Genomic DNA, 27,336 nt, shown 5'->3' on the forward strand with positions numbered 1-27,336 from the left:
AATGATGAAAGACACAGGAAAATAGAATGTGGCCGTGAAGTTTTCAGGTGAACCTGAGTGTGGAACACTAGACACTGCCAGGATATCAAATGTAATCGATTACAGTTTTGTCCTAAAACAAGCCTGTGTGGATTAGCAAACTCCTTCTATCCATTTTTTGAATTCATCCATTAAGACGCAGATGTTGGTTTTTCTAGAAGGGGTCCAAAGACAAATTATGCTATAAATCATCATTCTGAGCACACCAAGATTTTCCCTTTTTTCTGGCTTTATTTCTTTTTCATTTTTCTTCTTGTAACAGGTATATTTGTGCTGTAATGATTTATTCTGGTTTCAGAACATTACCTTATAATGAAAGAGAAGTATTTCATATTTTAAAAGAAATGGAAAAAACATTTGGTTATCCACATTTCTAAAACATTAGTAAAAGCTCCTAAATGTTCACTTGGGCTTTGAAAGGTTTTCTAAAGTAAGGATTATAAATGAGCACTCTGTTTGCAAGCCCCATTCTTATCTCCTCTTGGGAAATTCTCAATGTGGCATTAAAAGACGTTGCACAAAAGATTTGTTTCTCAATCCCTATGACTTTCTAGACCTCAGACTGTACCTGCAGAATAGGATAATGTTCCAGATTCTCCCAGCATTGCCTAAAACACTAAGTAAAAACTGAACAAAATAGACATGGGATGTTCCATTAGGAGTGAGCTTCCTTTGGTCTTTTAGAACCTACAGGAAAGGAAAGGACAGGAAGCTCATGCTTTAGGGGAAGCCACCATATACCAGCCTTCGCCATGCTGTGCTGCATCCTTACACTCACTGTCTTACTCCATTCATCCCTGGGGGTCACGCAAGATAAGCATCATATCCCTATTGGACAGAGGCAAAGATGGAATCTGAGTGAGGCAGCTCACTTTCCCAAGGTGATATAGCTGGACAATGCTGAGAAATGCCAGAGCCGAAACGTAAGTCTGCTGGGCTCCCAAGCCCAGGCTATCATCTGCCCTCACTACAGTTTATGTTTTTTGTTTTTTGTTTCATTTTGTATATATCCGGCCTGGTGAAAAATGACTTCCAGATTCCCACAGCCGCGTGTATGTGGAATAGAAAAGACATGGGCGCACCTCTCACTCTGCTGCCATGGAGGGTGGGTTTGCAGTGGTTTCTGGGCACTTTGGACTGCAGTGCACAATGAGAACTCTATTTTGCATTAAAACACACACACACACACACACACACACAAAAACAGAGCATCCATGGAACAATAGTGACTCTCCCAGTGTATGATGTACTTTGGTATTTTCTGTTCTATTCCATCCCATTTCATTCTTTAAAACAATGCTGCTGTGACCACGGAATTGATTTCCCTATCCACGAGTGTATTCATGACCTACAGTTTGAAAAATCTTGAATTCCAGCAATACAGCAACACTGTTTGGTTTGACTGATTCTTGCCTCCCTTTCAGAAAAAGCCTTCGCTAAACAGAGGATTCATCAGGGTCTGGGCTGTGAAGCCAGTCTTATCCCTCCAACTGTAAAGACAGACAGGCATCTGAGTGAGGGCGTGAGCAGGGCTGCCAGCTGAGGCACAGAGTGGAGGCCTGGGGTGGAGTAGGGCGGGTAGGGTTTAGCATCTATATCGGTGCAGATCACCTCTGTGCACACAGAGAAGGGGTTCCTGGGACTTACCCTTCACCTGCCACTAGAGGACATGTGGAAAAATAAATCAATCTAAGTTACTGTGAGCATCACCTTATTTTGTGATTTGCAGGCCTGTCTTTCCTGCTAGTCTAGGAACCCTGTGAGGGCAGGGGCTGTGTCAGATTTGTCTTTTTCATATCTGTATCCGCATATCCAAGCACAATGCCTGACCTATAAGTAAACAAAGCATAAATAGATGTCTGATTGAAAACACAGGGCCTTTTGTTCCTGTTTCAACACCTAGTGCTGCACCAGTTTAATCTCCATCTTCAGCACCACAGCCTGCCTTCTGCCCTGACTCTTGCTGTCTCGAAATCTCAGAAGAAAGCAGTCCTGAGCCTATCACATGTTGATTAGGCCTTCCTGTCTTTCTGCGTTGTGATGTCCAACAGCAACCCTTCCTGGGTGCTGCCCACACTGAGCCTGACTTTGCTCAGGAGCCTAAATGCAGAATCTTTCCTCCTCCCCCTCCCCTGCTGCAAATGCTGAATCTGGGACTGCAGCCTAGAAGGTGCATGGGGAAATTAGGTCCATGAATGCGTCCCCAGCGTTGGGAAGGTATGCCGCTCAGCACCCTGGACACGCCAGGCTGCAGCGCTGGTCCTCAGGGCCTCAGTCCCCATGCTATATGGAAAGGCCACTTGCCCCACGGCTGGAGAGGAGAGCTGGTCGTGGGAAAAGTGGAAGAGAAACCACAAACATGCAATTTTCAGATGTGGAGAATGCACACAGATAGGTGCATGGGAAGCGGGGGTCGGGAGAGGGAGAGGAGGAGACACCAAGTCGGCAGGAGCCCAAGCGAGTGGCCAGAGCTTCCACCCTCGGCGGCCCTGGGCCCAAGCGGGTGGCCAGAGCTTCCACCCTCGGCGGCCCTGGGCCCAAGCGGGTGGCCAGAGCGTCCACCCTCGGCGGCCCTGGGCCCAAGCGGGTGGCCAGAGCGTCCACCCTCGGCGGCCCTGGGCCCAAGCGGGTGGCCAGAGCTTCCAACCTCGGTGGCCCTGGGCCCAAGCGGATGGCCAGAGCTTACACCCTCGGCGGCCTTGGGCCTGCGTTTTAGAATCTCAGTGTTTGGCACGGGTGAAGATATATTTTAGGAATGAAACTGGTATTTCGTGAATAGAAATAACATCTTGTTCCGAACTGGCTTCACAGTCAGAGGACTGGGTTCACGAGGGCCCGGTGTGCAGACAGCCTGCCAGGGCCTGTGGGCTCTCCCCATGTGCTGTGCCCCGACCCCAGCCTAAACACTGGCCCCAAATGCTTCTCTTCAATGCCTGGCAAGTAAAGATTTAGAAAAAAAATAAGTTCAGAAAGGAACACACAAAACTTTTTCAGTGTTATTTTCTTCTGAAGGCCATCAGAAAAGATACTCAGGCTTATTTGTCAAAGGTTTGTTAACCTAATAATGCGGTAGAAATGTTTAATGCAGTGAGAACCTTCAGGTCTATCAAAACTGCAAGCACCATAACAACGCGAGAACTCAGCCGTGGCCCATAACAATCTGGAATTAACGATAACACCCGGCACACAAACGGTAATATATACACCCACCCAGCGGTGTGCGGCCGGTGACTCTTCCAGATAATGAGCTCACTGCTCCCTGGTTTCAAAGGCGTATACATTTAATTCTATGAGATAACCTAGAGAAATGGACACCTGCAAATCCCTGCTGTGTTCTAGATAGATGCATCAGTCCCTCACAGTTTAAATTATGTACATTTGGGATCATGAAAAACGGGGTGTGCTGTTGTGCAGGACATGAAGATTTGTGCTTCTTGCATCGTGGGGTAGAAGCAGCTCCCCCACTGGCTGCTCAGCTCCCCCGCTGGCCGCTCAGCTCCCAGCCCCTGGCCTGCTAGAGGAGATCGGAGCCAGCAGGTGGGCCCTGAATGGTCCAGTGAAGGCTGCCCAGCACCCAGGAGTACTGATACTGCACCTGAGGATCATGGACGATGAAATTTCACTGTGTAAAGACACTGAGATTTCACGGTTTATCTGTAACAGGGAGGGTGGTGTTGCTTTAGTAAATGGAACTGGGCATGTTAGAATATTGGACAGTGCACTCTGATTTCCTCCTGTGCTAAATCCAGCTGATTTTACAGCGTTCTCAGTGGGCTCCTTAGCATGTTTAGGTGGGGTTTGCACAGTCCCGTAGGGATACTAAGTAGATTGTAGAAATCGCTCATTTCTTACCTCAGAGGCCTGGATGTTCACATCTACCTGGCCCTGGAGGGCCCATGAATTGCTCTCCCAGCACCTCCTAATATCAGTTTATTAATTTTATTTGACATGTTGCAAATCTCCAAAACATCCTAGAACTCCATGCTCAGCATGAGTTCCCTCGGATTAACCATTTTTTCAACTATTTCTCCATTTACATAGAAGAGAAGATGAATAGTAACGATCTTTACTCAGGGGTGTTGCAAATAAGCTTTATATTAATTTCATCACATTATTTGACTTAAATATCAAAAATAAAAATGTGTGTCTCTCTTTTCAGCAGCAGGGAAAATACCTGCTGGACGTAGTCACAGACTGTGGGCTTTAACCGGCAGCACACAGTCCTGGTAGAGGAGAGGAGAAGGGGGGAGAAGGGGCTTGTGGGGACGAGAGTGGGGGGTTTCTATCAACCAACTAATTAGGATCTAGATAGAATAAAACCAACAAGCAAGGGAAGAATGGAGGAGGGGAGGGAGAGAGAGAGGGAAGAAAGAAAGGAGGAGGGAGGAAGGTAGGCAAGTAAGGAGGGGAGGAGGAAGGAAGGGAGGAGAAAATAAGTAGAAAAGCAAATTGACAGTGGTGGTTCTCAGAGATGGTCTATGGACTCACAGCATCAACATCTCCTAGGAACTTGTTAGAAATACAAATTCTCGGGCCTTACCCCAGACCCACTGAATCAGAAACTCTTACCATATGTGTTTCAACATGCCCTCCAGGTGATTCTAATGCCCACTCTAATTTGGGAACCTTCTTTAGGCATTGATAGGTAGGAGAATATAATACCAAGGACTAATAACCGTGAGCCCCACTAGCTGTCATAGCAGAGGGTTTGTACCCACAGAGGGATCAGTCCAGGCTCCTGGAGAGAAACAATAAGCAACAGTCCCCATGCACCACAGCATGTGACTTGTGACATCACCACGTGTGCAAGCAAATCTCTCAGAAGAAACCTCAACTGTGTTTCAAGAAACACTGGTGGTTGGGTGGGAGGCTGGAGTCTCCTTAAAATAAAGGTCATGACTTTGGAAAAAAGGTGGATATGGGTGATGACACATTGTCTACATAAGAGGACTGAGCTGTTGGGACCAAGGTGAACCAGTGAAAACACACGTTTGGAGGAGACTAGAATTTCCTAACACTTTATGTCCCACATTTCTGCCTCCAGCCCTTTGGAGGACAGGCTGGGAAGGTCTCATTGGCCACACTGACTTCCAGTCAAGTAACCCTTTTCTTCTGGTTTTGATCGGCTCCCTGTCAAGATGAATGAGATTTTTGTTAGAACACGGCATTTTGTTCTGACTTGTGATGGGGTTCATCTGAAAAAGGAGAAGAGCCCATTGAGCAGAAACCCTGTTGGAAGATGAGAGGTGGAGAGGAAATACTTGGACAGAGCTCTGCAACACTTGATGGGGGCAGGACTCCAGGTTCACGTAAAAGGAAGATGCCAAGAGAAGCACAACCCTGTAATTCCTGTAATTTCCAGGAAGCCATCACCAGGGGTCATGTCGGGTCTGCTCAGAGTGTGGCACGTTCTACCAACCCCGTTTCCCTTTCGGTGGAGAGGGTCACTGAACTGATAGACCTAAATACCATATTCATCCTGTAGCTTGATCTTTCTTTCTTTCTTTCTTTCCTTTTCTTTCTTTCTTTCCTTTTCTTTCTTTGCTTCTTTCTTTTTTTTAGAAGTCTCACTCTGTCATCCAGGCTGGAGTGCAGTGGCACAATCTCGGCTCACTGCATCATCCACCTCTTGGGTTCAAGCAATTCTTGTGCCTCAGCCTCCCGAGTAGCTGGGATTACGGGCACGTGCCACCACACCTGGCTAATTTTTGTATTTGTAGTAGAGACAGGATTTCACCATGTTGGGCAGGCTGGTCTTGAACTTTTGACCTCAAGTGATCTGCCCACCTGGGCTTCCCAAAGTGCTGAGATTACAGGCGTGAGCCACCATGCCCTGCCGATTTTCTTTCATTCACTCATTCATTCATTCAGTAAGCACTTGTAGATAAGATGAGAAATATGGATTGGGTGATAGGTCATTAGATGGACTCCCACTCACATCACCCAAGCAGGATGGGGATTGAGCTATGCCCAAAGAGTGTGATTTACTTGATCAGCCACCACTTGGAGGCTGACTCCAACAAACTCCAGCATGCCGGGCTTCTCCTGGTCAGTACTGTCTGTGACTTGGAGCAAATGGAGATGGCATCCCTATCAAATATGCAGGTGTCACAGCTGAGGGGGTAATTCGATTCTGCCCCAGAATCAGAAATCAAAAACAAATTGCTTTGTTAGATTGGTGGTTGGAATCAACACACTGAAATGTAGAAAGTATAAGCCGACATGCTGCACTCGGATACAACAACCACTAACGTGGCAGCAGGATGGGGAGACGTGACTTGCCACCAGTTCCCATAAAACACTTGGGGTTTACACCCAGAGAGAGCTGTGACCATCATTTAAACTCTCTCTGGATGACAGGTTTCCAGATCGAGGCAAATGGCAGCACCATACAACCCTGTACTGGCTAGATGCGCGTCGAGCATCGGCTTCGGGTGCCTGGCCACCAGGAGAAGTGGGAAAACTCAGTCCCCTCCGAGGAGCAGAGCCAGAGGGGCAGTGCTCCGTCTGTCTCATCGTGTGAGCCACACAGAGAGAACCAAGGCATTCGTTCCGCCTGTCGTAGTCAAGTCCAGTTGGATATTTTTGTGACATTCAAATAGTGTGACAGCTATATATGTGTACGAAAACAGCTTATGCAGAAGACAGAGGGGAACCAGTGGGCACAAGTTGCCGAAAGAAAGGTTTCAGTTTAGCATAAGGGAAATCCTTCTTACGATGTACACCCTGCACGAGTTGACATGAGGAGCAGGAAGGTTGGGTCCAAGAAGTTTTGGTAGTGGCAGTTGACAAGTCACAGGCTTGGGTGAGGTGACAGGACTCCTGCCCAGCAAGTTGGCACATGCCATGACCTAGGAGGGCCCCTGGGGCACCTTCTCCTCCAGTCTGCATAACTCTATCTGGACATCATCAACGGGCTTTTCATATGCGCTTTGGTGCTATGAAGCTTCACAGAAGAAGTGTTCTGCACCAAAACTCTGGTGATTTTAATTTCATAGAACAAAACCACAATGCTGAACGGAGTGTATGTATTCCAGCTTGTGTCCATACCTTGGCACGTTCCCAGGTGGCACTGGCCTTCCCTCTGTATTTCATCTGGCAATTCTCACTTATATTTAAAGCTTTGGCCCAGGAACTGTCTCCTCCATAAGGCCTCCTTTTAAGAATTCCATGCTGACCCTCACTGTAGTACTATTACACAGAAGTGTAAATGTCTGCTTCCCCCACTACACTATGAGCTCCATTAAGGCAGAGACATCAAACTTAGATTTGTTACATAAACACAAAGAAAGGACCAGGTTTCATAATAGTAGGCCCCCATACATGTATACATATTCATATGCATACACAGAGACAAGTATACATATACATGTATACATACACATCTGCATCTATATATACACATGCACACACATGCATGCATGTGGACACATACATATACATGGACACAGACAAGTCTATATACACACATTTAAGTATACATAGATATGTTCATGTACATGTATATATACATGTACATCGGTACATCTGCACACATACACATATACATGCAGTTATCAGATAAAATTGGCTTCTATGTAATTGAAAATCTAAAGCCAAAATAATTATTTCAGCAAATTATAATATTTATAAATTGAACTTGTATATTTTGCCATATTATTAGTCTGTAATCTTTTATCACAGAATTTTTAGGGAGGAAAGGAAAAGTTTACTAGCCAATGGTAATATTACTCATAACAGAGAATCAATAGATTGCATCCAGAAAAAGAGAGGACTAAGGTTCTATGTAAACATCTGAATTATGTGTGTATAAACATTAGAGCAGAAGTACAAAAACCTTCCCGATTACTAAAACATATCAAAAAAGAGAGAAATTAAAAGACTACATAAAGACACACACACTTACATATGTCAAGAAGTGTACATGTAATTATATGTATGTAGAGAAATATATGTAGATATAGCAAATATATGTAGATATATGACAGAACTGAAGTGAAATTTATTGATTATATCAATAAATATACTGGACTTAATTAGCTTTATAAAAATAAATACATTTCCCCAGCACTTTTGGAGGCCGAGGTGGGTGGATCACCTGAGGTCAGGAGTTCTAGACCAGCTTGGCCAACATGGTGAAACTCTGTCTCTACTAAAAATACAAAAATTAGCCGGGTATGGTGGTGCATGCCTATAATCCCAGCTACTCAGGAGGCTGAGTCAGGAGAATCGCTTGAACCTGAGAGGCGGAGGTTGCAGTGAGTTGAGATAGCGCCACTGCACTCCAGCCTGGGTGACAGAGTGAGACTCTGCCTCAAAAAAAAAAAAAAAAGTATATAGATAGATCAATCGATCGATCATGTCCTAGGCCACAGAAAACCCAAACAGGTCCAAAGAATGCAGAGAAGTGCACCAGATAAGAAAGTTGCAGATTAGTTTTATGTTAAGAGTGTTGATGGGAAAAGCTAAAATGGTAAAAATTGTCAAAATCCAACAGTACATTTAAAACAGTAGATCATACTCAAGTGGGATTTATTCCAAGAATGCAGTTTTGACATTTGCCAATATTCAACACCCATCTGGAGTACAAGCATATGATAAAATAGAAATGTATTGACATTTATTTGATACGGTAAACTGTGCATGTACCTCAAGCCTTCAAAGCAGCATTCCCCATCTACTTGACTGGGAAACGTTACAGGCATTCCTGCTGAAGGCAGAAGCTTAAAGTAGTCCACAGTCTCCTCTGTTCTTTAATATTGAAATCGACACATTTGCCACAGCTGTAGACAAGAGAAAGCAAGGCGAGGTATAAAGCCCCAAAAGGAAGTGATTAAACTATCTTTATTTGCAGATAATAATATTTGATATCTGGAAACCACTATGAACAATAAAGAATTTAGCAAACTAGCAAGCTATAAAATCAGCATGTAAAAACAAACCAACTTCATATGCACAAACAAAACACAGCTTGAAGTTGTAATCAGAGAGAAGATCCCATTTACAATAACAGAATAACATTAGAAAAGAAAAGAAAGCTGGGGATAAACTTAAGAACTAGCAAACACATACGAAGAAAAGTACAAACGCTGCTGGAAGTTACTAGAGAAGGTGTAAACAAACGGACCATGTTCTTGAACAGGAAGACTCAACATCACAGGGAAGTTAGTGCTCCTTGTGTGAATTTAGAATTGTCACATGATCCCCAATAAAATAATATCAGATTTTTTTTCTGGAGATAGAAAAGTTAATTTAAAATTCATTCATAAAAACAAATGAGCAAAAATAGCCAGGAAACTTCTGAAATAAAAGTAATGAGGGTGGACTAGTCTCCTTTAGGTATTAAAACGTATTGTAAAGCGCTATAACTAAAATGGTGTGTCTATTGGTGGATGACTAGAAGATGCACGGAACAGAACAGAAAGCCCAGAAATGGACCCCATTAGATATGGAAATTTAGTATATAGTAAAAGGGCATCTTGAATAACTGAATAAAATAGACTTTTTGATAAGCATTATTGAAATAGGTGGATACCTATATGGAAAAAATACAAAACTGTATCCATTCCCTACTCCCATATACAAGGATACATTCCAAGTGGATCAGAGATACTAATATTAAAAAACAATATTAAAAATATAAAACTCTACAAGTACTAGAATAAAACACTAGTTTTAGTCTCTCTAACCTGGAAGTGGGGAAAACTTGTCTAACGATGACTCAAAATCTAGAAGCAATAATGAAAAGATTGATGAACTGACTATTTACAAGTTTTAAAAAGCTAAAATATTCCATATGCAAAAAAATACAATGAGCAAAGGAAAACAAGACAAATAGCAAATTGGGGGAAATCTTTGCAGTTTATATCCCAGAGAAATGGTTAATATCTCTATATTAAGAGCTTCTAAAACAGAGAAGAAAAAGAAAATTAGAAGAAAAATGGGCAAGCTATATGAAACAAGAGTTCACAGAAGTGCAAACGGCCCATAACCACAGGAGAATATGTTCAACCTTGTCAAAGTAACACATAAAATGTGAGAGTACACAGAGACACTATTTCTTACAGATCAGTGTGATAAAAATGCAAAAGTTTGACAATACTCTGATGAGGCTCGGGGGAGGGGGAAGAGGCATTGCCTCTAGGAATGCAGTGATACAACCCGTAATTAATTCAATCCAAACACATCAGTGGGTGCTAGAATTAGTGGGAGAAGTTTGATGAGGAACAGGATATACTCCTCACCAAGTATGTATCTATCACAAAGGAAAGAAAAGAGTAACTTGCCCTGGAGAAACCTGGCAGTGAGTGGTTGCAGTTAACATCACCAGTAATGGGGCACATCAGAACTGTGTACCACTGGATAGGATGCAATGAAAAGAACACAGCCTCGCCTCTGTGCTATTCCTGCCTACGATGCAAGCCTGAATCAAGTTAAAAAGAAACATCAGATGGACTCAAACTAGGAACATATTGCACAAGAAATTGGACTGCAGCCTCCAAAAGTGACAAGGTCATGAAAGTCAAGAACTACTCCAGATTAAAGAAGACGAAAGAGACATGAATCCTAAATGCAACATACGATCAAAATTGGATTCTGTCACCACAGAAGACGTTGTGGGAAAACAGGAGAAACCGTAGATTAGATAGCAGCCATGTGTCAATGCCGATGTCCTGGTTTTGATGGCCATATTGTGGTTACCTGGTGAGTGTCCTTGCAAGTACATACTCCCGTATTTGGGAGTCATGGGGCTCATGTTAGTAGCTCACTCTCAGCAACAGTTTTTTTATGTCTTTATACAATTTGAAATTCTTTGAAAATTTGAAATATTTCAAAATGAAAATTATCTTTGGCGTTTAAAAATGTTTCTCATTCTTTTTCATTTAAAACACAAACTGATGCAGCCCCTAAAGGAGGACAATTTAGCAGTAACTAGTTAACCTGTTTACCTTCTCACTCACAAACTCGACTTTTAGGAGTTTATTCCAAAAAGGAACTTGCAGACAAATGAAAAGAGACAGGTACAAGCCTATTCACTGCAACACCATTTGTTATAGCAAAGGACTGGAATCTACCAAAATGCCCATCATTAAGAGACTGACTGAGTAGACCATGGTATATCCACACGATGGCATATTATATATCATAACAAAGAAAGAGGACGAATTGGAGAACTAGAGCTATGGGGAAAAAGAAGGTACCAAAATAGAAATCAGGATTCTCTGAATATATTTGCTTATAGAATTGGCTTTGAAAGCATGTAAATATATTTTACCTATTTGTAGCACTAAATTAATTTTTTTTTGAGACGGAGTCTTGCTCTGTTGCCCAGGCTGTAGTGCAGTGGCACAGTCTTGGCTCACTGCAACTTCCACCTCCCAGATTCAAGCGATTCTCCTGCCTTAGCCTCCCGAGTAGCTGGGATTACAAGCACGTGCCACCATGCCCAGCTATTTTTTTTTTCATATCTTTAGTAGAGATGGGGTTTCACCATGTTTGTGGGGCTGGTCTTGAACTCCTCACCTCAAGCAATCCATCCACCTTGGCCTCTCAAAGTGCTGGGATTACAGGTGTGAGTCACCATGCCCAGCCAGCACTAAATTAATTTTTAAGCCTTTGGAAAAGAACTTCTAAAACATTGAAGGCAAAGTTAAGCAAAGGGACAGAACTGTATACTGAGTTGGTGGCATAACAATATGGAAAGTAACCATTTCACATAACTTTGAAAGATGGAAATTTGTACATCCTAGTGGGATGTACTCAAAGGACAAAGAAAAAAAGATTTTCAACTGTTTTCAGCCGTCGGAGTGTTGGTGGGAGTGGCATGGCAGATTTGTTTCTTGAAGACAGTTGTATGAGTATTGTGGGGCTAAAGCAACTAAGTGATTATATTGATGTCTTTGGGAAAGGAGATTTTTCAGCCCAGTCTTAACTTTAAATCTGAATTGGGACTATAATGGTTTTACCTTTTAAACTTAAGCTAGTGGCACTGAGCTTCCTAGTAACAGAAAAAATAAGCAAGTTTTTTGGATAAAAACATGTTTGCAGGTCAGAAGCAGATAATGTGTAAGATGAGCTTGGAACATCTCATCATTCCAAAAAGCAAAGACTCTGCGCTATCAACTATCAACGTGGACTTGTCAAAAAGACTCTTAGGCCAACTTGAAGAGGCTCCTGCTAGTTAACGATGGGAAAATTTACAAATCCATAATAATAATAATAACTGCAATGGACTGAAATGCTTCAAGTACATTTCAATCCGTAACTATTCAATACTGAATTTGTATGAAACTTCAAAATCAAAAATCTCTTTTAAGATTTTTAGTAAGAAACTTGAGTTTCATTGGTGAACATAACATTTTCTACACCTGGTTTTATTCTTGTGATGACTTCATTCAAGACTTAATGATAACCTCTTCAAATATTTGAAAGCCGCAATTGACAAGAAAGCCTCTGCCCAAGTAGGAGGTCACAATTGCTGGGAAATTATTTATTGCTTTTTCCTAAGTTGAGAGCAACTTTTTTCTTGCCATTAACTAGAATTCAGATAATTAAGTCTCTAAATTATACTATAAGGATACAGTGTTTCTTTAGGTCAACAGTTCTTCCTTTTATTTCTTTGACAAAAGTAATGAATGCTTTTGTGATCATGTAAATGGATTTGGAATCTGATCAAATGTTTTTAATATCAGGTATTTCAAAATAATGGGCATTTCTGTAGACCTACATGGATGCCGCTCTACCAGTCTTAATTATTTTTCTTTAGGGCTTAAACACTGACTTCTTTAGGATTGTAAAACTGACTATATCTCACAGTTTTTAACACCGTAACGTAGTTGAAATTTTGCTTTGAATCCATACATTTTACACCTACATATTAGTATATGCCATGGTCTAAATATTAGTGTCCCCCCAAAATGTATGTTAAAACTGTAGCCCCCAGGGGATGGTATTAGGAGATAGTGCCTTTGAGGAGGCCGATTAGATTGTGAGGGCTGGTTGGGATTAGCAACCCTTATGAAAGAGACCTCTGAGAGCTAGCTAGTCCCTTCTGTCATATGAGATTACAGTTAGAAGGCACCATCTCTAAGAAAATACGCCCTCACCAGACACTGAATCTGCCTCAGTCTTGGCCATCCCAGGTTGCAGAACTGTGAGAAATAGATGTTTGTTGTTTATATGCTACACAGTCTATGATATTTTTGTTATAGCAGCCTGAGCTAAAATGGTATACTTTTCACAGGTTCTTGCAGCTGTCTATTACATTCACTCAGATGCTCAAAAATGTCATTTAAGAGGCCATTTTTGATACCAATAACCTCTGCTTTAACCAGTCTTCAAAGTGAGACCCTTTCACCAAAAGTAATAACAACAATGATGATGATAATGATGCATTGTTCATAGATTCTTGCAAAACTCTTTGGACAGCCAATGCATGTCAATTTGAAATTGCAATAGGAAATTTGAAAGTTTCCACTTTTGAATAATATTGTTTGAAGATGCATGGATGACAGGTCAGATGACCAAAGACAAACTTCATCTAGAAGATCATTAAATCAAGCAAGCTTCCACTGCACACTGGGAGAACTGATGTTAGTAACAACACTTGATGTGTAGCGTGAGTCTGAATCTCTCAAAAGAAATTCTTGGGCTAGGCATGGTGGCTCATTACCTGTAATCCCAATACTTCGGGAGGATGAGGTGGGAGGATCACTGGAAGCCAGGGGCTTGAGACCAGCTTGGGCCACATAGTGAGACCCATCTCTACAAAAAATGCAAAAAATTAGCCGATTGTGAAGACTCACCTGTAGTTGCAGCTACTCAGGAGGCTGAGTCGGGAGGATCACCTGAGCCTGGGAGGGTGAGGCTGCTGCAGTGGGCCATGATTGAACCATTGCATCCCAGCCTGGGCAACAGTGCAAGACCACGTCTGATTCCATATTTTTCACAAAGCAAGAAGCAAGTGGGACCATAGCATCTTGGATTTTATAAGATTTGCCATTCTGATAGCATCACTTAATGAGGAATACAGCTCTATAGGCCATTTACCTAGAAACCTTCTCTGCAAATACAACAATGGATTTCTTGATTCCCAGGCTCTTCAGATTGAATTTTGCTATAAAGTGTTTATACCTTTTTACCATCATTGGTATCCGAAACTTTTAATATTTTTCTCTATTATGTATTCCAAAGTGTTTGTGTAAGCTTTGACCATTTCATCCCTAGCAGCTTGTCTGGTGTACGGTAGATACTGTAGTGCTGCCACCCAGGTTGGTTCTTCAGGGTGACACAGCTGTCCCCAGTGCTGGCACATAGGCTGCCCGGCTCACAGCTGTGACCTTCACCGAAAACTGCCTGACCAAGGTGACATCTCTCCCATGGGTCATCCTGTGGCTAACGGCTGGCTGCCATGGCCACAGGAAAGTCCAGTCCCCTTTGAATCAATTGAGGACAACTTAAGACACCTCTATTCCAGAGCTTCCCAGAGGATCGACTGAGACCTCAGCTACTGCCATCCTGTGGGACAGCTTCTCCTTCTGCCCTGTCCTGGCCTCCCCACTTCCTGGCAGATGTCTCTATTGAGTCCTAGTGAAACTGAAACTCCAAACTCTTCATGCCCAGAGTCTATGACCGGGGCAAACAATTGAAGACAGGTAATTTTTTTTTTTTTTGTACCTTAAATAGTGTTTGAAGCATTTATTTTGAGGGATTCAAACTCATGCCATACACCAAGTGCCGTTACTAACATCAGCACTTATCAATCTGCAGTAGAAGCTTGTTTGATGTAATAATCTTCTAGACTGGGTTTCTCTGGGTCATTTGACCTGTCATCCATGCATCTTCTAACGGTATTATTCGAAAACGGTACTTTTCTTATTTCTTGTGCTTCATTGGTCCCAAACATGTTGCTGACAGTTTCTAATGCACCCTGGCAAAATGAGTGATTCTGCAATTGCAGGAGGAATTTTGGCTTTGGCTGTTAAATGCAGGACATTGGAACTAGCTTCTTGTATTCAGTCTGACACAGTTGTGGTCCATTCATCAATACTCCCGCTTCTTATTGTGTAACTGCAGACAATTTTCCCAGTTCTGATCTTTTTCTGTATGACATCAATGCTTTAGGGAAAGGTGCTGGCATAATTTGCCTGACATCATTGCATCTTCTGATTCCTTTTTCATTAAATATGACATTGAGACAGAAGAAGACAGGATTATTGGAAAATGCAAATCTGAATTTGAGATCATTTTCCTTATAATTTCCTGAGTAGCAACTTTTTTTACTACTCTACTTGGTGCACTTGATGACTTTCTTTAATTAAAAAACGTAAGGACAAAAAACCAAACACTGCATGTTCTCACTCATAGATGGGAACTGAACAATGAGAACACATTGACACAGGAAGGGGAACATCACACACTGGGGCCTGTTGTGGGGTGGGGGGAGGGGGGCAGGATAGCATTAGGAGATATACCTAATGCTAAATGATGAGTTAATGGGTGCAGCACACCAGCATGGCACATGTATAAATATGTAACTAACCTGCACGTTGTGCACATGTACCCTAAAGTATAATAAAAAAAAGTTTCTTATTATGATGGGAAAATATCTCTCTATAAATATGCAATACTATTAAAAATATCAGTGTAAGTAATTTTACTAAATATGTACATATTTAAATATAAAAGTATATAAAGTGGCCTGTAGGCCTTAATGGCTTCAAAAATTAACTTTTCAAAATATTTTGATTGCATACATCCTCAAGAATGTTTCAAAATAAATCAAATTGAAAAATTCAAAAAGCAAAGCCTGCATTAAGCAAAATAGGCAATATTGACATTCCTTTTTATTTGATTGAACAATTAAAGTTCTGAAAAACTCATGAATATAAATGTCAGTGACGTCATCTCTGATCCAAAATATTTTGAAAACTCAGTTATTTGAAGCTATAAAACCCTACAGTCCTCTTTACTGAGTTGATTTAATTATGTAACTTATAACATTTTTAAAAATGTGTAAAAACAGTCATTTATTTTGAGATTCCATCAATAATCAGATCTTGCTAAATTTATATCATCACTAGCCAGGAACGAAGGGAAGAGGGTGGGGGAGAAGAAAATTTTAAAAATCATTTTTAATAATGAACACCTAATACCAGATAATTATAAACATAATCATACATTTCACTTAATCACATAGGTAAAAATACTAGCAAATTAATCGAATAAGAAGTGCCCCCACATGCTGAGCATGTTACTCAACCAAACTGGGTTTGTTTGCCCCTTCATGAGAGGAAGACGCTGAAGCACTGGGTTTTTGCAGCGAGAAAGCTTTATTGCAAGTCAAGTGGTGAGGAGCAGGAGGAAAGACTCAAATCTGTCTCACCACACTGGGGGCTGTGCCGGGCTTTATAAGCATAGGGTAATGAGGCATGATCTGATTGGATCTGGCAGTGGGGTAATGCCAGAGCTAGATCTCATTGGATCCTGGCTGCGGCTTTGCAGTGTCTGTTTCTTAATTCAGTCCCTGCTCCTCTGCCTGAGCACTTAGGTTCCCCCACCGTGGTTGCATGCTTGGTTCATCTGGGTGTGCTCAGGGTATGTGGCCTTCAACTCGGGGGTCCATGGCAACTGAAAAACAACTCACAACCTACTTACACACAAGGCGAACCACATTGTTAAGCGGCATCGTTGTCTAGGGTAATACCCAAAGTTTGTTGTCTCACGCTGAGGAAATCAAGGACACCGACACACGAGGAGTGAGGTTAAGAGTGGAGGTTTAATAGGCGAAAGAGAGAAGAGCTCTCTCCTGCAGAGGGGTCCCGAGTGGGTTTTTCCAGTCCGCCACAAAATGCAAAGGATTTTTCAGATGAGCTGGAGGAGGCAATGTCTGATTTACATAGGGCATGAAAGATTGGTCAGACCAGGTGTGCCATTTGCATAAGGCACAAAAAACTGGTTAGGACTAGATGCGCCATTTGCATAACATGCAAAAATCTGACCACCCACACCCTAATCTTTTATTATGCAAATGGATTATCTCCCCCGCTGGTGCCTTGTTGCCTGCATTTTTACTGTACACGTGGTGACAAAGAAAAGGGAAGATGGAGCCTCCATGTTGAATGTGTCTGGCCCTCAGGTAGCCCTTTTCTGTTGGCGCAGCTGCTGGCATTCACCTGTGCAAACTTCTAGCTTGCTTATCTATGTCTGCAGCTCAATTTTTCAGGCTGCTCTTTGTTAGAAAAGAAATGATTTGGGAGCTGCTTTTTGTTAAAAGGGAAGCCTTGCCAAAGACTCTCTTACCCTCACTATCTGCCTAAATAATTTCTTTCTAGTCCCTGTATCAGTTGGTTCTGTGCCTGGTACAGACAAACAAATTCACAGATGAGAAGCAACCTGCAAGTGAAATAAAACAGCTTGATAAGAGGAGTCTGTGGGGGTGTCAGGGAAGTGCCGTGTGGCTCAGCCACCCTGTGCCTCTCTGCAGCAGATCCTCTCAAGAGAGTCACCAGGTTCAGAAAGTTTACAGGAACCACTTGCATAATTTTGTTTTACTTTTTTTTTTTTTTTGGAGTACTTTCAGATTCATAGAACAATTGAGTAGAAAGTTCAAAGAGTTTTGATATACTCCCTGCCCAGCATCTACAAAGCCTCTCCCACTATCAGCATCCCCCACCAGAGTGGTACCTTTCTTATCAGCAGTGAACCTACCTTGATACATCGCTACCCCAAATCCATAGTTTACGTTAGGGTTCACGCTTGGCACTGTGCACTCTGTGGGCTTTGAGAAGCGTGTGGTGACATGTATCCCCCGTTATAGCCTACAGAAGAGTTTCCTTGCCCTCAAAACCCCCGTGCTCCTCCTGTTCACCCCTCCTGACTGCCAACCCCCAGCAGCCACTTGTCCCTTTGCTGTCTCCATAGTTTGACCTTTTCCAAAATGCCATATATAGTTGGAATCACAAAACACGTGGCTTTTCCAGAATGACAACTTTCACTGAGGAATGTGCAATGCATGTGTGTTGTGAAAACACAGCATATATATAGTGAAAACAGCATGAGATGTAATTTCAACAGCTGCAATTTTTTTTTTTTCTTTTTTGAGTCGGAGTCTCACTCTGTTGCCAGGCTGGAGTGCAGTAGCGTGATCTCTGCTCACTGCAACCTCCGCCTCCCAGGTTCAAGCAATACTCCTGCCTCATCCTCCCAAGTAGCTGGGACTACAGGTGCGTGCCACCATGCCCAGCTAATTTTTGCGTTTTTAGTAGAGATGGGGTTTCACCATGTTGGCCAGGATGGTCTCTATCTCTTGACCTCGTGATCCACCCACCGTGGCCTCCCAAAGTGCTGGGATTACAGGCATGAGCCACCATGTCCGGCCGACAGTTGCAAATTTTTGAATGGCTGTAAACAGTGGTTTATGGCTATGAAAACAGACATCCGTGTCTCTGGGCCCCTGTGTAACCCATCTGAGGCACAGTGAGAGACCACCGCACTGTCTCGCCGCCTCCTTCCTCACCCACTCCCAGAAATCCTCTCTTCAGGTAGGAGAAACTGCTACTTTCTGATCCAAGTTTCACACATTTCCATGACAAATAAAACCCCTAGTGCCTGAAACTGCTCTTCTGGTTTCTCCTTCCACCTGTGATTATTCCCTGAGTGTCAGGGGCTTCAGGACAGAAGACTTGGTCATTGGCTATGAGCATCAAGACTGTGTCGAATGAGTTTAGGCTGAGAGCCTGCTCAGGCGGGTGCCTGCGTGGGGGGAATTATCCAGTGAAAAGATATTTTTCTGCTCAATGAAAACCAGAAAGGAGCATAACACCTGTCACGTTACCAGCCTGCCTCCAGGCCTGTCATTGGAGGCACAGCAAGGGCCTACTGCTAATCATCTGGGGAGGAAGTGTCCCTTGAGGCTTAGTCTGAGCAGTGGGAGGCCACGCTGCACACTGGAAACCCCTTTTGCCTTGACTTTTCTGCAGCATAGTTGGACTGAGCCCTTGTCCTTGGCTTAAGAAGGGTCAGGGTTATGTAACCCTCAATAATTAAGACCTTTCCAGCCATAACCACTCTTTTATTTTCAACACTGTCAAGAAGGATTTGCCAGCTGTAACTCTTTCTCGCTTGAGGGCATTTTTAATTCCATTGTCCACAAATTTGTGAGTCATTTCTGATGGCAATAATCAGGACAAAGAGAAGCCGAAGACCTGGGAATAAAAGCAAGCTTGGTGATTTTTTGAATTAAACCTAGGGTATTGAGAGAAAGGAAACTGAGGCTTTAGAACCTCCCTTGTCCTGTGACTGGGGAAAGAGAGGGTGTGCCCGCAGGTCAGGCTCCGAATCTGACACCAGGGGGCCCAGGTAGAGTGAGTGTCACAGCCAGGGTCTCGGGTAGAGTGAGTGTGAGAGCCAGGGGGACCCAGGTAGAGTGTCACAGCCAGGAGCTCAGCTAGAGTGAGTGTCACAGCCAGGGGCTCAGCTAGAGTGAGTGTCACAGCCAGGGGCTCAGCTCGAGTGAGTGTCACACCCCGGGGCTCAGGGAGAGTGAGTGTCACAGCCAGGGGCTCAGCTAGAGTGAGTGTCACAGCCAGGAGCTCAGCTAGAGTGAGTGTTACAGCCAGGAGCTCAGGTAGAGTGAGTGTCACAGCCAGGGGCTCAGGGAGAGTGAGTGTGAGAGCTCGTGATTTTAGGTAGCCCACATAATGAGAAGGGAGCGGAAAATGCCTTGTTAAATGGGTGAACTCAGTTAGGAATTTGTTTCTCTGTAACCATGGTGCGCCCTGGAGAGGCACTGCCTCCAGGATGCAGGACCAGAACTTGATGTGAGGGTTGTGCTGCAGCCAAGCAAAGGTACAGACGTCCTCTTGAATCTGCAGGAAACGACTACTTATTTAAATTATGCAAATTTTTTTTCTTGCATATGATCCGCGTAGCCTTATATTAGAGAATTTAACAACATTTGGTATTTGGTATTCTGGCATTCCAGAGTCAGTAATTGGGCTTCGTGAAACCCCAGAGCTAAACCTACCCAGAATGAGATGCCTTCCTCAACCCCAGAGGTTGTGGGTTCTAAGAGAAAACGTCACAACAAATGTTGGTCTTTTCTCAATAGCTCCTGGCGTTTATTCTTTCTTTTCCCTTTTCTTCCTTTTTCTCCTTCCTCCTCTTGTGTTTTCCTTTCTTTCTTTCAGCAGAGATTGTTCTGGTCATCTATTGCTGCCTAACTGACTACCCCAAAACTTAGAGATTAAAAGCATCACCTGTTTATATGTCATGATTTTGCTGGTCAGGAGTTGGAGCAGGGCTTGGATATGTGACCGTCCCTCTCATTCAGTTGGGAAGATGGCTTCGTGCACACATTGGTGCCGTGGCTAGGAAGGCAGGAAGGCTAGTTCCCTGGGCTGTCCACTGGGGCAGCTGCCCCTGGCCTCGCCAGCCTGCAGCCTCAGGATCCCCATACTCCTACTGCTGCTCAGGGCTCCCAGCAAGCAGCAGAAGCTGCTAGTTTATTAGGACCTGGGTCATATTCTATTGGTCAAGCAGTCTCAGAGCCTACATTGAAGGATTTCAGACATAGACACCACCTCTTCATGGGAAGAGTATCAAAGAATATGCAGCATTTTGCTTTGCTTTATTTTTTTAGGGACAGGGCCTTCCTCTGTTGCTTGGAGTACAGTGGCAGGAGCATAGCTCACGGTAACCTCAAATTCCTGGGGTCAAACCATCCTCCCACCTCAGCCTCCCAAGTAGCTAGGACTACAGGTGCACGCCACCATGCCTGGCTAATTTTTTACTTTTGTAGAGACAGATTATCTCACCCTGTTGCCCAGGCTGGTCTCAAACTCCTGGCCTCAAGTGATCCTCCCACCCCAGACTCCCAAAGTGTTGGGATTACAGGCATCAGTCACCATGCCCTGCCTGCAGCATGTTTGAAAAGTGAGATTTATTGTGGCTTCATAATTTACATACAGTAAAACTCACCCTTTCTAGTGTACAGTTATATATACATTTTCACAAACATCTTTAGCCCACATTCACCAGCATAATGGAGATATGACTATTTCTGTCACCTCCCCCACAAAGTCTTTGTGCTTTTATATTCACCCCTTTACCCCTGCCCCAGCGCTTGGCAAGCACTGCTGTTTTCTCTTCTTCTATCTTTATCTATTTCAGAACATCACATAAATGGATCATGCAGCATGCAGTCTTCAGAATCTGGCTTCCTTCCCTTACTGTCATGCATTTGAGATTCACCTGTGTGTTCATGTGTATAAGTATTTTGTTCCCTTCTACTACTGAGCAGCATCCCATTCCATAGACACACTGCAGTGTGTTTCCCATCCATTGGTGTAAAAACATTTAGGATGTTTGCAGTTTGGGGTGATTATTAAAGCTGCTATGAATATCACATATAGATTTTATTTATTTATTTATTTATTTAGAGACAGGATCTCACTCTGTTGCCCAGGCTGGAGTGCAGTGGTGCAGTCACAGCTCATTGCAGCCTCAACCTCCTGAGCTCTAGTGATCCCCCCACCTCAGCCTCCCAAAGTAGCTGGGACTATAGGTGTGCGCCATCACACCCAGCTACTTTTTTGATTTTTTTTTTTGGAGAGGGGTCTTGCTGTGTTACCCAGACTGGTTTCAACCTCCTGGGCTCAAGCAATCCTCCCACCTCGGCCTCCCAAAATGCTGGGATTACAAGTGTGAGCTACTATGCCCCGCTTCATATAGTTTTTTAAGTGAACTTTTACATCTCTTGTGCACAGTTACCTGGGGACAGGATTACCAGGTCACATGGCTCACACATGTTTAACCTCGTAAGAAAGCACCAAACGGTCCCACCAGGTGGCCGCGCCGTGGGCATCCCCATCTGAAACCGCAAGGGCCTCGGGCGCTCCACATCTTCACCGACACAGGTTGTTATTGCTGTTGGTTTGTGATGTTTGAGTCCTTCTAATAGGGGTCCAGGGCATCCCCTCATGGTAAATGGGATAGTGAGGTTCTCTTCACTCACGGATTTCCTGTTGTTCTATTGGCTTTGGTGAAGTAACTATTCTTTTTGCATACATTTTTGGTTTTCTTATAGTTGAATTTTGAAAATTCTTTATGTTTTCTGCATAATAGGTTTTTGTTCTTTTTTTTTTTTTTTTTTTAAGAGACAAAGTCTTACTTGGTTGCTCACTGCAGCCTCACACTCCTGGGCTCAAGGGATCCTCCTGCCTCAGCCTCCCAAGTAGCAGGGACTACAGGCATGCACTACCACACCCAGCTAATTTTTTTTTAATTTTGTAATTCTTTGTAGTGATGGGGTCTCACTATGTTGCCCAGGCTGGCCTCAAACTCCTGGCCTCAAATGATCCTCCTGCCTCAACCTCCCAAAGTTCTGGTATTCCAGCCATGAGCCATGAGCCACAGCACCCGGCCTGGATAAATGTTCTTTATTGGGTATCTGTCTTGCACATATTGTCTCCCAGTCTGTGGTCTGTCTTTTCATGAAGTCAGCTTTATTCATTTTTTTCTTTTATGGATTATGTCTTCGGTATTTTATCTGAGAAATTTTTGCCTAACCCAATGTCATAACTATTTTTTCCTAGAAGTATTATAATTATAGGTTTACATTTATGCCTCTGATCCACTTTGAGTTAGGTTTTATAAATGGTATGAGATATAGATCCAGATTTTGTCTTATTTTGTGAATGAATGTCTAATATTTCCAGCACCATTTGTTGAAATTACTATCTCTTCTTTGTGCTTTTATTGAAAACCAGTGATAGATGTGTGAGTAATTTCTTGCCTGTCTTCACTGTTACTGATCAATGTGTCCACCCCTTCTCCAGTAACACCCTGTTTTAATTACTATTGATTTCTAGTTAGTCTTGAAATCATACAGTAAAGGTTATCCAATTTTTTTTCAGACTTGCTTTGGCTATTCTAGTTACCTTGCTTTTCCATATAAATTTTAGAATCACCTTTTCAATGTCTAGGAAATATCTAGCTGTGATTCTTTTTTTCTTTTTTGAGAGTGGGTCTTGCTCTGTCACCCAGGCTGGAGTGCAGTGTAGCTGAGATTTTGATTGGGATTGTATTCACTATATTGATCAGTTTGGGGAGAATTGACCTCTTTACTGCATTTTCTTCCGATGCATTCATGTGATATGATTCTGTATTGACTCAGGTGTTTGGTTTCCTTCATTCATGTTTTGTAGTTTTCGGTGCACAGATATTGCACATAGTTTGTTAAACTTATATCTATTTTATGTTTTTAGAGCTTAAATAAGATATTAGCTGTAGGCGTTTTATAGGTGCCCTTTTTAAAATTTAGGATGTTCCTTTAAATTCCTGCTTTGCTGAGAGGGTTTTTTCTTTTTTAAAAAATCACAATTGATTATTAAATTTTGCTGAATGCGTTTCCTAAATCTATTAAGATGTTCGTATGTTTTTCTTCTTTATTCTATTGATGTGATGAATTACTTTGATTGCTATTCACATCTTGAGCCAGCCTTCCATGTATAACATACACCTCGCTTGATCAGGCTAGATTATGACTGTTACATATTGTTGAATTTTATTTTCTAATATTTTGTTGAGGATTTTTTGAACTTGTGTTCATGAGGGATATTGGTCTATAGTTTTCCTTCAGAGGCTTTTTCTGATTTTGGTGTCAGGGTAATGCTTTAGAACTGATTTAATTTATTCCTCAAATGCTTGGTGGAATTCATCCATGAAATACGCATAGTTCTCACCTTTGTTCCTCTGGATGCTATGTGTCTGCGCTCCCAAAGCTTCTGTCCTCTCTTGTAGCCCACATTCAGCCTTCAGCCGTTCACTGAGGATTTGGGGTGACTTTCAGAATTTCCATTGTCTCCTCCTCCCGCGCTCTGTGACGGGTGAGCAGGACCCATCCTGACTCCTTGGACAGGCCCATCTTTCCTTGTGTTTCCGACCACCTGGCTGGTATGCAACCTAAGCTGTCTTATGGGCTCAGGAAAAGTGATTGTTTTGTACTTCGTTCAGCTTTTCTTGTTCTTAGGTGGATGTGATGTTCTTTCCAATGCTCAGCATCCCAGGCACAGCAAGCCCTGTGTCCATTTTTAACCCACACATTTTACAGGATGGCAAGTAGGGCAGTTTCCTGGTGACTTAGAGAGGGGGTTGAGCATCACAGCCATGACCAGCAGTGGATGGGGACAGAGGGTCCTCCTGCATGCCTGGGAAGAGAAGACTTGAGGGGCTTGGCCAAGTTTATGTTTGTCTCATCTCTGCCTGAGACGGGCTTTTGGGGAAGGGAGCCGAGAAGAGTGTAGCGATTTTCACCAGGACCACATGGGATCCTGTGTGTTCTGGCCAAGAAGACCCTAGTTTTCGTTTCTCTGCATGGATCCACAGGATCCCTTAGGCTTCTGTGCCTCACTTTTAGAACAAGCACCTGAAGAGCCAGGACCTTCCTTCCATCCAGTAGAAGCCTTGATGGTGCAGCTGGAGGCTTGGCCCTCTCTGCAGGCCACTGGGGTTCCCATCCTAAAGAAGCTAGCCCTGCCCACTGCCCTTTCGGGAAGGCCTTCAGTTCCCCATTGCCTTATGTATGCATGATCAGCCGTGCTGCTGGGCATGGTAGACAATCCCAGCGAGACCCATGCACTGTCGGCACCCCGCTTCCCCCCACCCCTCGTCCAGCCATGCTCCCCATACACCCATCCTCGCCAGGCTGCTTGGCAACACTTTGCCTTTGCCCACGGCTCTCCCAGCTGAGAGTGCCCTTCTCAAGACCTTACCCCTCACAGGCCACCCTTCCTCCCAAACACAGTCCAGATGAGGCCCTCCAGCCCTCCCAGGCCAGAGGCAGGCATCTGCCCTTCACGAGTTTGCTGCTCTGTGGAGCATCTGCCTCTTACAGTTACAGGAGCATGTCCCCTAGAAAGGGCGTGCCTTGAAGGCAGCCATTTGGCAGGTATATAATTGGATTCAATAGCTGTTCTGTAAAAGAGAGAAACAAACCGTGGAAAATCCAAAAATGATTGTCCCCATTGACAAAGAGAAATTTAGCCTCCAACCGTATATATGGGAGGAGGGTGATGATTTTGTTTGCTTGTTCCCCCCCCTCCCCATGTAATGAACAATTTAGCTTGAAACATAGTAGTATACATTGAGGGAGTATTTCCAGATGAAACCTTGCCTTGATCTCAAATATCTGTTCATTGAAAAAGAAATTAGAGAAAACTTTGCTTGCCGTCCGTCTTGGAACCACAGGAAAGGCCCATCTGTTGAATGAGAGGATGGTCTGGTCCACCTTTCTGCCTATGCCTTAAAGAATTCTGCAAGAGAAAATGAAAAATAGCCCAATTCTCTTTCTTGGTAATGCCACTGTAAGCTTCCCAAAACATTCATCACACTTCCTCAGTCTCAGTGCAGTAATTGCCTGTGAGCATGATGGCAGCTAAGGGTTTCCTTTCTGTCTCTCCTCCCCATGGTGCCTCCTGCCATTTGTTCTGTTGTCGTCAATGACTGCCCTGCCACAGTGCCCACCGCACCCCCGCAGAACGTGCAGACGGAAGCTGTGAACTCCACCACCATTCAGTTCCTGTGGAACCCTCCGCCTCAGCAGTTTATCAACGGCATCAACCAAGGATACAAGGTACGTGGCCTGGGTTCGGGGCCTGTGGGCAGCTGTCATTGTCTGGAACCACAGTGCGACGCAGCTGGAGGCAGCCCCTCCTGTGTATCAAGAGCTGGTTGCATTAAGATACAAGGCGTCTTGACCTTGGTGAGACCACCATCTATCCAAAGTCTTGGCATCAGCTCTGCAGGTTCAGAAATTCAAATTCCTAGTTATCAAGAGGATGGTTCATACATCAGTGAGCAATTTCTTATGAGAAAGGCCATTCATTTTTAAATTGTGGGTCGGAGACGTGTCTCAGTGATTAGAATGAATATTTGCACAAACCACTTCTTCCCAGAAGGAGGTCCTCTCAGGAGAACACAGGCCCCAAGCAAAGGGAATGGTGTGAGTGATATTTCCATGGAGAAAGGATATTTTTCTCTCCTCCCTCTCTACTTCAGGGAGAGTTCTGTTTAAAAAACTGAGACCAGCTGATTTCAGCTACCCGCCCGGACTGAATTAGACACATAGACAAATTTCCACCATCCGACTTCTTGTGTCTTTAGCTACCAGAGTTCATTAACTTCAGTGATGTACCAGGATACACCGTCGCAAAGCACAGCTGATCTTCCCTTTCAGATCAGCTTCTCCTGATTGGATTTGGGAGCCCACCTTGATTTTAGCTGCAATACATCCATTAATCGTCTTTAATAGACGATAGACAGGGGAAGCTCTATACAGTGAAGGGATTCCATCTAGTTTCCTCAATACCTGGTAATTTCACATTCAGAGGGTGAGTTTCCTCAGACACAAGGGTCGTTTTTTTTCCCCCAATTTGGATTCAACTTGCTAAAACACTGATTTGTCTGCCAGAAAGGCAGAAGTAGCTGGAAATTTACCCTGCCTTTCGTTTATCCTCAGAAGTATCCAAAGCCAGAAGCTTTTGTGAAAGAAAATCATATTGATCAAGCAAGATGCTTTTTGCCTTCTTGCCTCTCCTGTCGAGTCTCATTGGCAAGGCTGCAGTGTTCATTCGATGACTTCGTTGTCAGTTTGATCTCTGTAAATACGCTTTGCGTCCTGCAGCATGTCAACTTTCAGACCCAATTAGTCCTAGAAATGTTTGGTGCCGAAGGAATTAAAAGTCACACACATACGTAATGCTGCCAAAACATGAACACACTTTCCTTAGGTTGTGGATATAGACTGTATTTCTTTAAAATTGTAAGCAGTCTCCTAAAATCCTTTTCGCGAAACTAGTGTGATATAAATTATAAATAATTAAGATTATTCCTGTTGAATCATGGACGTCTTTTTTGAGACAGAGTAGGTGCTTTCTAGAAAAATATTTGTATTTGTTTCATTGTGCTGTTTCAGCTGAATTAACAGATGGTTTCATCTTTATTCTTTCCTGTTAAAAAATATACTATATATTATATGGTATATATTATATATACTATATGGTATATATTATATATAGTATATATAATGTATTATATATACTATATGGCATATATTATATATAGTATATATAATGTATGCACATATATATACTATGTATATATTATATATGTGCATACATTATATATACTATATATGTTATATATGTGCTATATATGTTATATATAATATATACTATATGTATATATAATACATACATATAGTATATATTATATATAACATATACATATATAGTATAT

At 43.0% G+C, this 27,336-nt stretch overlaps 1 protein-coding gene across 4 annotated transcripts in view; it reads left to right on the top strand.

Annotated features, from left to right (window-relative positions):
• The window catches only part of SDK1 (sidekick cell adhesion molecule 1), a 973,914-nt gene that overhangs the window by 739,148 nt on the left and 207,430 nt on the right, over positions 1–27,336 (top strand). For all 4 annotated transcript variants that reach the window (XR_010122494.1, XR_010122492.1, XR_010122493.1 and 1 more), the window contains exon 18: positions 25,557–25,672. Coding sequence is in view for 1 of the 4 variants with exons in the window: in XM_063646050.1 (XP_063502120.1) it covers positions 25,557–25,672 (116 nt within the window). In the remaining 3 variants the exon portion in view is untranslated. The remainder of the gene's footprint in view (positions 1–25,556; positions 25,673–27,336) is intronic.

Source organism: Symphalangus syndactylus, chromosome 9 (assembly GCF_028878055.3).
Source record: "Symphalangus syndactylus isolate Jambi chromosome 9, NHGRI_mSymSyn1-v2.1_pri, whole genome shotgun sequence".
Lineage (NCBI taxonomy): Eukaryota > Metazoa > Chordata > Mammalia > Primates > Hylobatidae > Symphalangus > Symphalangus syndactylus.